At 39.9% G+C, this 11918-nt stretch overlaps 2 protein-coding genes across 2 annotated transcripts; one reads left to right on the top strand and one right to left on the bottom strand.

Annotated features, from left to right (window-relative positions):
* The first annotated feature begins 342 nt into the window (after window positions 1–342).
* LOC122040301 (nuclear transcription factor Y subunit B-3-like) lies at window positions 343–1139 on the top strand. Its single transcript, XM_042599628.1, has 2 exons — window positions 343–439; window positions 525–1139. Exon 2 carries the CDS (start codon window positions 565–567, stop codon window positions 1069–1071), a length of 507 nt encoding a protein of 168 aa, XP_042455562.1. The 5' UTR covers window positions 343–439; window positions 525–564; the 3' UTR covers window positions 1072–1139.
* Window positions 1140–2341: 1202 nt separating this feature from the next.
* On the bottom strand, window positions 2342–5920 carry LOC122043371 (probable protein phosphatase 2C 55). The gene is made up of 5 exons (XM_042603950.1): window positions 5670–5920; window positions 4750–5459; window positions 4021–4345; window positions 3451–3600; window positions 2342–2871 (listed from the first exon to the last, which is right to left on the bottom strand). The coding sequence occupies exons 2-5, from the start codon at window positions 5358–5360 to the stop codon at window positions 2587–2589; spliced, it is 1371 nt and encodes a 456-aa protein (XP_042459884.1). The 5' UTR covers window positions 5361–5459; window positions 5670–5920; the 3' UTR covers window positions 2342–2586.
* Window positions 5921–11918: the final 5998 nt, after the last annotated feature.

Here is an 11918-nt window from a genome sequence, read left to right as displayed (position 1 = left end):
ACGTCGGACGATTCGGAATACCTTTTCGATCGACGGCTGACGAGGCCCATCGAGGTCGTCTCTTCTCGCGAAATGAACGGTTCTCGTGGTTCCACCAGCCAATTAAATTATTACGTAGACAGAATTTGACGTTGCGCCCCCTCCTGAATTTAGAGATTTTCAATAGCACCTCAGAGTTTTGAAATTACATTTTACTCCTGAAATTTTCGTAATCACTTTCGTGTAAAGACTAAAGAGCTCGGTCAACCCCTTACGAGGTGATGAAATGTAATTAATAAAATTTCAGGGCTATAGTGAAGTTTTGTCTGATATAACTAACGCCCCTTATTTCTTCCTCGCTCTGTTCTTCGGTACGCAGACGGCCGCTGTGGCGGAGGTGGTGGTGGAAGAATTCTTCACGACGGACGGACGACGACCCGATCAAATCTTGATCGCTACCGTGGATTCCTCATCTAATTTTATAAAGCTTCATTTTCTTCCCTCTCGGTTCCTTTAAATTATAATCCTGTTCTTGATCGTTGAAGGAGCTCGATCAGTACTACTTCCTCTGTTATAATTACTTGCATGGCGGATTCCGACAACGAGTCCGGCGGAAAGGGCGGAGGCGCCGGCGGATTATCGGGGGCGGGGCGGGAGCATGACCGGTTCCTCCCGATCGCTAACGTGGGCCGGATCATGAAGAAGGCGCTGCCGGCGAACGCGAAGGTGTCGAAGGAGGCGAAGGAGACGGTGCAGGAGTGCGTGTCGGAGTTCATCAGCTTCGTAACCGGCGAGGCCTCCGACAAGTGCCAGCGCGAGAAGCGCAAGACCATCAACGGCGACGACCTCCTCTGGGCCATGACCACCCTCGGCTTCGACGACTACGTCGAGCCCCTCAAGGCCTACCTCCATCGATTCCGCGAGACGGAGGGCGACAAAGCCGCGGCCGCCGCCGGCGCCTCCTCCTCCTCTGGCAATGGCGGAATGGTGGCGGTGGGCAGCGGTGGCCGGCAGATGTACGGCTCGGCGGCGCCGTTCCAACACATGGCAAGTGCTAATGATGGTGGAAGACACGGTGGAGCTGGAATATGATTTGTAACTGTGTTTATCCTTAATCTTCAAACTAATGGAGTGTTATAATTCGAGTTTTAAAAAATAATTATGCATTAAGTTTAAAAAGCTGCAGCACATTAATAATTTTAATTAATTAACAATCTGCTGTTATGGAAGCAATTAAAGGGTGAATTAATTAAAAAATCACGAGGAAAAAGAAACGTTGACCAACAACTTCAAGTTGGAGGCCGGCCATCGTCTTAATTATTTATTTTAAATAAATAATATTATAATTCATCCAGAAGTCGTGAGAGTTAGGATCTTAGATGAATTGTGAAAATTTTAATGTTCATTTTATAAAAATTTATTTATATTTTTTTAATATACATAAAATCAATTAAATAAATAAATTTGAACATATATATTCAATTCATGAATAATATATTATGGGTAATATTTATGAACAATACTTATGAATAATATTATCAATAAAGCTCTTATCAAGTTATTAAATAAATAAATAAATAAAATTTTAAAATAAACAAATAAATTTATATTATCAGCTCGATTAAAATGTTCATAATATTTAAATGAACAAAGTTCAACCTAAATTCATAAAAAAATATGAAATCAAACTTAAATAATTATTTTTTCTGTTTAATTTATTTTAAAATTTAACTCGATTAAATAAACTTAAACCCCATTAAATTTGACTCCCAGTGAGAGTCTTAATTCATGGATAGTCAATTTGATTAATAAGTAGAAAAAGTGAGGAAAACCTACATCAATAGAAATGGCACAAGGCTTCTTTTTTTTTATGGTACAAGGCTTTTCTGATCCAATTTGGAGTGGGACGAACTGTCCAATTTGGAGTGGTCAACCCCCACTTAACCTTAATTAGTGCAAGCACTCAAGTGGGAGGGCAGACGTTGGCACTAAGAAGAAGATATTTGTTTGACCCATGATTTTATCATTTAATGGTTGACTCTCTAGAATTGGGCCCCATCAACCCATTTAGAGATTAAAGTCAAACTAAAAGAAAATAATAATAATAATAATAATAATAATAATAATAATAATAATAATAAAGTCATCTCATTCATATATTAGGTAAATCTGATACACAACGCACATTAGAGGGAAACCTTAGCTCGTAGACGATTAGAATAGAACCGAATTCACGGAACCCTCTATGAAACTTTTGAAACCCTTGAAGCACCTATGCGAAGGTCAGCTTACATAGAGTGGCAGCTCATGCAGCTAAGGAAGATGCTTGCCCTCGACAATGCATTACGATTACGATTCATGGGACTAGCAAGACTTCCCGGTGTCTCTTAATAGAATTGGTGCATCCACCAACAAAAAGTGATGTTCATGTCCATGACCTACTTGTGAAACCTCGTCATTCAAAATCTTCAACATATAACAATGAAACCGCAAGTGTTTGGCACATTTTTGTGAAGGACTGTGATTGACTAAGCAACTTACTATTTCAACTCCAACACCAGGAGCTCCCTGTACAGTTTGCAAGACGGAAGTGTCCCAAGTCGAGCATCAGCCAGTGATATAGGAAACGACCACCGTAATGTCATCGAGCTTCCCTCCATAGTAGCGATAACCAGCATCCTGAGCAGCTGCCGAGAATGGAGTTTGCCGGTTCCTATCTTGCGCTCTCTGGCGTGCAAGCTCAGCAATCTTCCGAGCTGTTACTTGAGGGCCAAAGCCAGCTCTAGTGGCCTGGATGACCACTGCAGTGATTTCGTTGTTGTACAAGTTATCAAACAGGCCATCGGTTCCAGCAATCACGATGTCACCTGATGCAACTGGAAAGTTGAATATCTGATAACACGCAGACAAAAGAACAGTTAGTTCTTGATTCGATTTATATGTCTAGAACTTATCGTAAATGCGCTAAGTAACGAATGAGTTTGAATTCCTCATTTTTTGTCATCGATTTCCCACAATTTATCCCTCATTGTCTTTTTCATTTGAGACCAACAACACATCGAGATAGGTTAGTTCAGAGGGTTGGATTTAACCATACATCGTCACACTGATTTGAGATGGCAAACTACCAAGAGAAAATTTAAAATATGTACGATGTGAGATGACAGTTTAAGTCAAGAGGGTAGCTCGCAAAAGCTCTATCACAGAAGCATGACACTCTCTTCTTACTCCGGGTCCTCAGCCTATTTTGCATGCTAGTCAGCAAGCAGAATGATAACTTTCTCCCACGCGAATAGGCATGAAAGGGCTTTTAATACCATGCTAGTCGTGTTTTTCACAAGTTAATAAAAGAAAACAACATGATCAAAACATTTCGAACACAAAGTGCTCCGTAACAATTTATAATAACAGCAGAACCCGATAAATAGTTGCGATAACTGGAGATAATGACAGAACAGCACCAAAACTTACCTGTGCAGAGCTGGGAAGGTCACTGCCATTGCCACTTTCGAGCTGATAAGTAAAATTGAAATCATGCTGTTGAACGGGTGATCTGAAGAGTGTGGAGCCGTCTCTCACAACTATGAATCCACTGTCTCCTAGATTGAGAGCATGAATGCCCTGTAAATCAAAGAACAGAAGCTTCATAAAAAGAACTCGTAAACAAGAAAAACTATGGGCATCAATCTCCATGCAATTTCCTTGTAAAACTTGTCTAGGAAATCAAGTTGCTTAGTGCAAACTAATGAACAATAAGATCGTCTTATTAAAAACCACAACAACTAGAGGTACCAAAATGCTTGTTCAAATCTTGATTTGATCCAGTTTGGGTATCCAAATCTTAAGAATATCTTACAGATTGAACGAACTCATTCAATTATATGAGCACCAAAGGAGAAAATAATTAATATAAAATCTATACAACAAAGATTTAAAGAAAATAGAAAAATGTTGGGGAACCAAAGAGTTATAAATATAAAGAGTCTACAATCCTGTGCCAAAGATCATTTTAAACATTAAAATGAAGAAAAAGAAAAATACCTGGTCAGTGAGTGCAATAATGCATGCGGTGGACGAGCCCCTAGCTTTTGTTATTGAGTAAGCTTTTTCAAGAACCCTCAAGGGATCAATTGAACCCTTTGGCTCATCCCGAATTGCATTCACTGAGTTAGACATGAGTTCTCTAGCATACTGTCCAGCATCGACACCAACATCAGCCCATCCACCAACACCATCTGCCACACCAATGGCTTGCTCATTAGCACAAATAAAATGAGCATCCTCTCCTCCAGTATCTTCCTTGGCCGGATGAGGTAAATAACAAGATCCAGAAAGCAGCTTCAAGGATTTATTGTGTTGATTCTTTCTGCAACAGAAAGTAGTAGAATTTCAAGCAAGTACATAGAAGCCAAGTTAATGCAGAAGAGAGACAAAAATTTCACAACGAAAATCTTTGTTAGCTCTCTCTCACTCTTCAACTCTGTCTCTAGTCCGGAGGGGCTAAAATCTAATAGATGACAACATATGAGAAAATAAGTTGAAATCATATAGACATTTTCGACAACAATAACTAAATTACATAGAAAGATTGAATTCATTAGAGTGGAAGATGTAAGATATTACTAGAAGTATAGCTTTGCATAGAGCTCAATGTAAGATAATGAGCATTTGGTGCTTCACTAGCAGAACAGGAACATATATACCACCAACACATTTATCGAATATCCAAATGATCAAAATGAAAAAAAAAAAATGACAATAATAACATACTGTTCAGATGAATCAGCAGAACTCTGAATCTGCTCCTCCTGCACGGCCGCATCAAACGACAAATCCGAAGCTGCACCAGCTGAGTATGGTGCTGAACATGAAGTCAAAATTTTTTGACTTTTTGGTTCCACTGAAGAATTAGATCTCCAATTCACACCGTGTGTATTTGACCAGAAACATCTGTAGGCAATATTAGCAACCCAGGGTTCTTGATTCTTTAAGTTCCCACTTGTTCTCAATGAGAACTTGAGGCTCTTATTAGGAGAACAGACAGTGAACCTCGTCATGATGTTCAAGCTATGGTTAGGTCTTGAATTACCCTTTGCCATAGGGAGGGACCCCAACTCGGATCCTCTCAAGAAGGCACTGCGGGCAGACATGATATTCCACCAAAAAGGAAACCTCCGCACAGGCTGTGAAATCTGATTGGTGAAATTCTGGCCGGAAACAGCAGGTGAAGAAAAAATCTGAGGTGGGCGGCGGCCAAAGGTGGAGAAAGGCTCAGAGAGGATAAAACGGGTGTTTCCGAACAAGAAGCTTCGGCCACATATACGTAGGAGTTCCGACGAGGTCTGCAATCCTTTGTGCTTCGACAGGTATGTCGATGGCATCTTACCATGCCCGAGCCAAAGGCAGAGAAGAACAACAAAGCAGGAAATCTCGCATAACCGGAAACTTCGAGTGACCTAAATTTATGGTCGAATAACCAGCTGCAGAAAGAAAAGATTGTAGCTTTATAAGGCAACAAAAGAAAAAATCACTCTTTCCCATTCAATCGGAGAAAAAATTACTCTTTCCCATTGAATGCGAACACTACGGATGTTTTCTTGGAAAATGAACAGACTCCTCCATCTAGATATAGATTCCAGCTAAATCATAAAAACTTCAACAAATTCCGAAATTGGAGGTTAAAAAAGAACCTGCCAACTTGACCACGTTCTTATCTCCTCATCTTCTACTTTCGCCTCCCTGTATCCAAGCAAGAGAGAGAGGAACGGATGGCGTCGAAGGGATTTGAGGTGGAGGCGCAGTGGCCAGGGACAGCGGAACGGATGGCGAGAAGAATGCGATGCAATTAATGGCCGCCTTTGACCCTTGCCGATCGCTGACATTTCTTGCCCCTTCCGTTCCGGAAACCCTAACTCCAATCGGGCCGAAGGATCAAACTTTACCGGACGTGTGAATGCACATAAGTTTCGGGGGGCGAAGCTTTCGTCCAATGAAGTAGCTGGTGAAGTTACGGGCTGACGTCCAACGAGTATGATAGCGTCGACTGGACTTAAAGTACGCGTTGATGACATCATCACCTAAAGTTATATGACAATAATTAAAATTTTAATTATTAATTATTTTAAATTAGATTTTAAAAAATAAATAATTTTTAAAAATCAAAAGAGTGTCGGAGCCATGACTGACCGAACCATGTTGGTAAGATTTTAAAATTATCATATCATATCGTAGATGATAGTTTATAAATGACTAAATTATGTATCCATATTACTCATTGTGATAAAGATGAATATATTTATCCTTAGTATCTCCGTTAATTAATCTCAAGATCAACATGGAAGAGGTAAATCACATATTTTATTTTTACTCATGTTACGATTATTTGTGTTAATTTTTTATTAATTGAATCATTTTTTATGGATTTATATTTAAAAAATTATTATTTTCAATATATTCAATTAAATTAATTTTTAATAGTATTTTTATAATTAAGATAACTAGATAAAACTAGTTTATAACTGATTTCAGGTTTCTATAGTCCATCAGTCATTTTTTAATTAAAATGGGCATAGAAAATTTAGAATAATGTGAAAATAATTTTTATCTATTCGTCTAGTTCTTCTGATTGTAAAAATAATATTAAACATCAATTTGATCAAATATCTATCGGTGTAATTTCTCCTGGGTCAAGGTTAACTAGATTGACTAATCTTGAGTTGACTCAAGTTTGAGTCTTGATATTTGAATTTCGATGTTTGACAATATATGAAGATTGTAAGTGCAATTATTCATATGGAAGATTAATAGTCAAAGGTTGACCATAAGAGTCAAGTAGGTCAAGATTCACCAGATACTTGATTGGAAAGTCTAAACCAAAGGTTATGCAAGGACAAGTCCAATAAAAAGGTTGGCGGAAGAAGAAAATCTAAATGGGTTAGTGTTGACCAGACATTTGGTGTGGAAAGTCCTGGTGAGTGAAGCCAGACAGATTGAAAAATCCTAGTGAGTGGAGCTAGGTGATGAAAATCCCTTGTGAGTGAAGCTAGGCAGATATAAAAAGTCCTGATGAGTTAAGCCAGATGAAAAAACCTAGTGAGTGAAGTTAGACAGTAAGAAAATCCTAGTGAGTGAAGCTAGATAGTTGGAAAGCCCTGGTGAGCGAAGCTAGGTAGGTGTGAAAAGCACTAGTGAGTGAAGCTAGGCAATAAGGAAGTCCTGGTGAGTGAAGCCAGGCAGATTGGAAAGTCCTGATGAGTGAATCTAGACAGTTGAAAACCCCTAGTGAGTGAAGCTAAATAGATGGAAAAGTCCAAGTGAGTGAAGCTAGACAATGAGGAAGTCCTGATAAGTGAAGCCGGACAGTTAAAATCCAGGTGGATTAAGGTTGACTGGACATTTGGTAAGTAAAAGCCTAAGTGGGTCATGGATGATAAGACACTTAGCATGAGACGAAAAGTTTAAGTGGGTCAACACTGACCGGACACTTGGCACGAAGAGGGAAGTCCAGATGGGTCAATGGTTGATCACACATCTGGTGATAGGAAAATCTAAGTGGGTCAAAGGATTGATTAGAGACTTGACACATGGAGAAAAGTCCAAGTGGGTCAAAGGATTGACCAGACACTTAGTGGATAAGTTCTAACAGGCCATGATTGATTAAATTTTGGGCAAGGGAACCCTAGACTTGGATGAAGCAAGTTAGGGTTTGACAATCAATTGAGGCAATCGATTGACTCAAAGCTAATCGATTGTGTAATCGATTAGAATGTTCTTGCGAGAACACAGAAAGGGGCCCGAATCTATTGGTCAATTGATTGGGCCAAGCCTAATCGATTGATCCAATTGATTAAGCAGGATGTTCGCGAGAACAAAAGGTGGCAGAATTGATTGAATAATCAATTCCGGCATTCTCGAGCAAGCTTCCGCTCTGATTTCTTGTCCCTCGGAAACGCGGTGCGCCTCGTTCTTGTCTGCCTGCATACTCTTCCGCAGTACCTTGTCTCTCAAACGCACCGACCCCGTCGACTCTCTCACATGCCGTCCTTCTCGCTAGCTGCGTCTTTTGCTTGACATCCTGTGCTCCTAAGTTCCTGTACACTTAGACATAGGATTAAACACAACAAGACCTAATTTAACTTGTTTGATCACATCAAAATAACCTTGGGGTATCAACAATCTCTCTCTTTTTGATGTGAGCAACCCAAGTTAAGTTAGAGTAAATCAACATAAAGTGCAAAAATTTAAAAAGGTTAAACTATCTCCCCCTAAACTTAATCTTTCCTTCTCCCCCTTTGATCTCATAAAAAATGGGATACCAAAAGAAATCTAAGGGTAAATTTTTAAAAAAAAATAGGAAAGTTTTTAGTAAAAAAAAAAAAAAAAAAAAAAAATCTGATTTTCAACATTTTGAAAAGCTTATTAAGTTTTTGAAAATTGTGAAAAATAATTTTGATAGCACTTAAAAAAAAATTGTAATAATTTTAGAAAAAAATTTCTAAGTAAAAAATATTTTTGATATCACCAAAAAAAATATCAATAATTTCCTAAGTTAAATAAATTTGTAAAAACTAATTTTGTAGAAATAATTTTGGTAAAGTAAAGTTGATATTTCCAAAAAAAAAAACTTTAAGTCTTTTAAAAAAAATTCTAAGTTAAAAAACACCGAAAAAAATGTTTGAGCAACTATTTAAAGTATTATTTAATTACAATTAAATACTTTATTAATTAATCAATTAAATATTTTATTTCATTAATTGACTTCCAGACTGTGGCGAGACATTAGACCTTCTTGGTTATTAGAGCAACAACCATTTTCTAGACAAAGCCTCTTAAAAAAATTCAAACATTTACTTTGCTCGCTGAAAGCGCTAAGTCTAATTAAAGTTCAATTTAGACAAGACTTTGGAACCCAATATAGGTTCCAGCTAACTGGGTTAATTAAAAATCTTTTAGGAATATATTTCTGAGAAATTTTCCTAACTTTTCCCTTATGGTAATTTAAATACCAGTTCAAATTATTATATTTTCTAATATTTTGATTTTTAACATTTAAGCATGCACAATTTTTCAAGTCTTCTACTTGTATTTTTAATTCATCATTTTCCAATTTTAATTTTTCAAAATCTTCTAATAGGCAAGGTTTGGCTAGAATTAACTTTAATTCTTTATTTTCTTTTTCTAGTTTGCAACCATCTTTAGATAATAATTTAACAAATTTAAATAACTTATCGAGAGGAAGAGATCGTACCTGACTTACCTTGTCGATCTCGTTATCCATAGCTCCCCCTGAACTGCTACTCTCTTCCGATGTCGCTCCTCCTTCATCGATGCTCTCGATGCTTATTTTGGACGAGCTTGCTTCATTTTCGTCGTCTTGATGACTTGCCATTAACGCAAGTCCAGCAACAGCTTTAACTTCTGCTTCGGACGATGTTTCGTCCCACGTTGCCTTTAGCATCTTGTACTTGTTCGATTTGACAGACTTCTTATTCTTTCCTTTGTCCTTGTCCTTGATCTTTAACTTAGGGCAGTTATCTTTAACATGCCCTTCTTCATTACAGTGGTAGCATCTGATTGTTCTTTTCTTTCTACCCTGCAGATGGTTAGTTTTTCTAGATTTAATAATTGTTAGGATCGACGGTCGCGGCTAGAGAGGGGGGGTGTGAATAGCTGACCCCAAATCTTCGTTTCTTCCTACGATTAGGGTTAGCTCAGCGGAAATAACTAAATAGAAACGCAAAAAGGAAAGATCAAACCTCAAACTCGAACTCGACGATGTAACGAGGTTCGAAGATGAAACTCCTACTCCTCGGCGTGTCCGTGAGGTGGATGAGTCCCCGGAAAATCGGCTAATAAGAACTCCTTCTGGGTGGAGAAACCTCGCCACAATGTCTTGCAACAGCAAGATAAACAGGAGTACAAGAATACAGCAGGAAACTAAGTACAATACAAAAATGTAATAACCCTAGCTTGCCTTCTTGTCGACTGGATGAAGCAGCAACTTCACGGGAATCCAACCACAGCACTAACTGTCCAGTTGAAGTCCCAGCCGAGGGAAGCTCACGCGAAGCTTCAGCGAAGAGGAGCTCAACAAAGCTCAAGCAGAAATACTTCAGCAGTCAGCAGGAAGAAGAGGAAGAAGAAGCAGTATCGCTGTAGAAGCCCTCGATCCTTTTATAACCTCTGATATCCTGAGCCAACCTGCGAACCTGCAAGCAAAAAGGCCAGAACACAGACGCCCGAAATAGCCTAGCCGTTGAGTCACAACGGCTAGGCCTGGACCGATCAGGCTCCACCCTGATCGGTCCAGAGCCTATCTGATCGGTCATGGGGACCGATCAGGCCCTAGCCTGATCGGTCCCCAGACCGATCAGCTGTTCCTTCCCGAGCCTGTTGCCTCCCTCTGATCGACCTTCTGATCGGTCTCCAGACCGATCAGATAACACACAGAAGCTCACTGTGTGGTTACTGATCGGTCACCAGACCGATCACTCGTATCGCTGGATAGGTCACCAGACCGATCCAGGTTTAGAGCTCCAGCCCTAAACCCTAAATGGTCCTGAGAACGAGTTATCGAGCCCTCTCTTGACCTAGTCCGGAGAACGAGCTACCGAGCCCTCTCCGACTTCGTCCGGTCCAGAGAACGAGCTACCGATCCCTCTCCGACTTTTCGTGCCATCTCCGTGCCAAGTCTCCATACTTGGACTTTTCCCGTGCCAAGCTCCCAGCTTAGACTTTTCACCAGATGTCTGGTCAACCTTGACCCATCTGGATTTCCCTTGCCTGGTTTCACTCACTAGGACTTTTCAACTGCCTGGCTTCACTCACCAGGACTTTCACAACTGCCTGGACTTTCCTCAACTGCCTGACTTCACTCACCAGGACTTTCCAACTGCCTGGCTTCACTCACCAGGACTTTCACAACTGCCTGGCTTCACTCACCAGGACTTTCCCCAACTGCCTGGCTTCACTCACCAGGACTTTCACTTTCACCTAGCTTCACTCACTAGGATTTTTTCCTGGCTTCACTCACCAGGATTTCCTGACTGCCTGGCTTCACTCACCAGGACTTTCCGCTTTTACCTAGCTTCACTCATTAGGATTTTCACCTGGCTTCACTCACCAGGATTTCCTGACTGCCTGGCTTCATTCACCAGGACTTTCCGAACTGCCTAACATCCCAGTTAGGACTTCCCCGTCAAGTATCCGGTCAACCTTGACCTACTTGACTCTTCTTCTTCCAACCTGATCAGACCCTGATCAGTATCTCTCCGCATGAACAACTACACCTGCATTGCCCATGTCTACATGTCTTTCTGTATTGTCAAACATCGAAACCATGACCAAGGTTTACGCTTGGTCAACTAGGTCAACCTTGACCTACTGGAAATTGCACCAACAATAATTTTTTAAATTGTCTTACCATCATTATCGTTTATTCGTCGTCGAGGATTATGAATCTTGTTCGTCCATCCTTGCCTTAAAGGCAACATTGTGCTTCGGCCCCTTCTTCAGATTTGCACATCTTGTTTCATGGACTTCAAATATTGAAAATATTTCTTCTAAGATAATAGATGATAAATCTTTAGATATATAGTAAGCATCTACTAATGATGCCCACTCTGTAGTTCTAGAAAATGCATTAAGTGCGTACCTTAGCGAATCTCGATTGCTTACCTTTTCTCCGAAATTCGTGAATCTGGTGATGATTTCCTTCATTCTCGAGTGAAGATGTGCAACGATTTCTTCTGCTTCCAATTTGATGTTACTTAAATGGTTCCTTAGCAGATCTCGTCTTATGAGCTTGGCTTCGGGAGTCCCTTCGTGTAGCTCAAGGAACTTCTCCCAAAGTTCCTTTGTTGAGTCATAGGCGCTGATCCGATTGACTTCTTGTGGTGGAAGGACGCTCAAAAGATGGAACTCTGCTTTGCCGTTTGCCA

Source organism: Zingiber officinale, chromosome 2A, assembly GCF_018446385.1.
Source record: "Zingiber officinale cultivar Zhangliang chromosome 2A, Zo_v1.1, whole genome shotgun sequence".
NCBI lineage: Eukaryota > Viridiplantae > Streptophyta > Magnoliopsida > Zingiberales > Zingiberaceae > Zingiber > Zingiber officinale.
This window is presented reverse-complemented; position numbering and strand designations above follow the sequence as displayed.

What these genes read in the sequence shown, in the direction of transcription:
- LOC122040301 (XM_042599628.1), top strand. Translation starts at nt 565, where the DNA reads ATGGCGGATTCCGACAACGAGTCCGGCGGAAAGGGCGGAGGCGCCGGC.
- LOC122043371 (XM_042603950.1), bottom strand. Translation starts at nt 5,360, where the DNA reads ATGCCATCGACATACCTGTCGAAGCACAAAGGATTGCAGACCTCGTCG. An exon ending in TTATTGCACTCACTGACCAG is followed by an intron (nt 3,601 to 4,020) that starts GTATTTTTCTTT and finishes TTTGATTTACAG; the next exon opens with GGCATTCATGCTCTCAATCT. An exon ending in ACCTTCCCAGCTCTGCACAG is followed by an intron (nt 2,872 to 3,450) that starts GTAAGTTTTGGT and finishes GCGTGTTATCAG; the next exon opens with ATATTCAACTTTCCAGTTGC.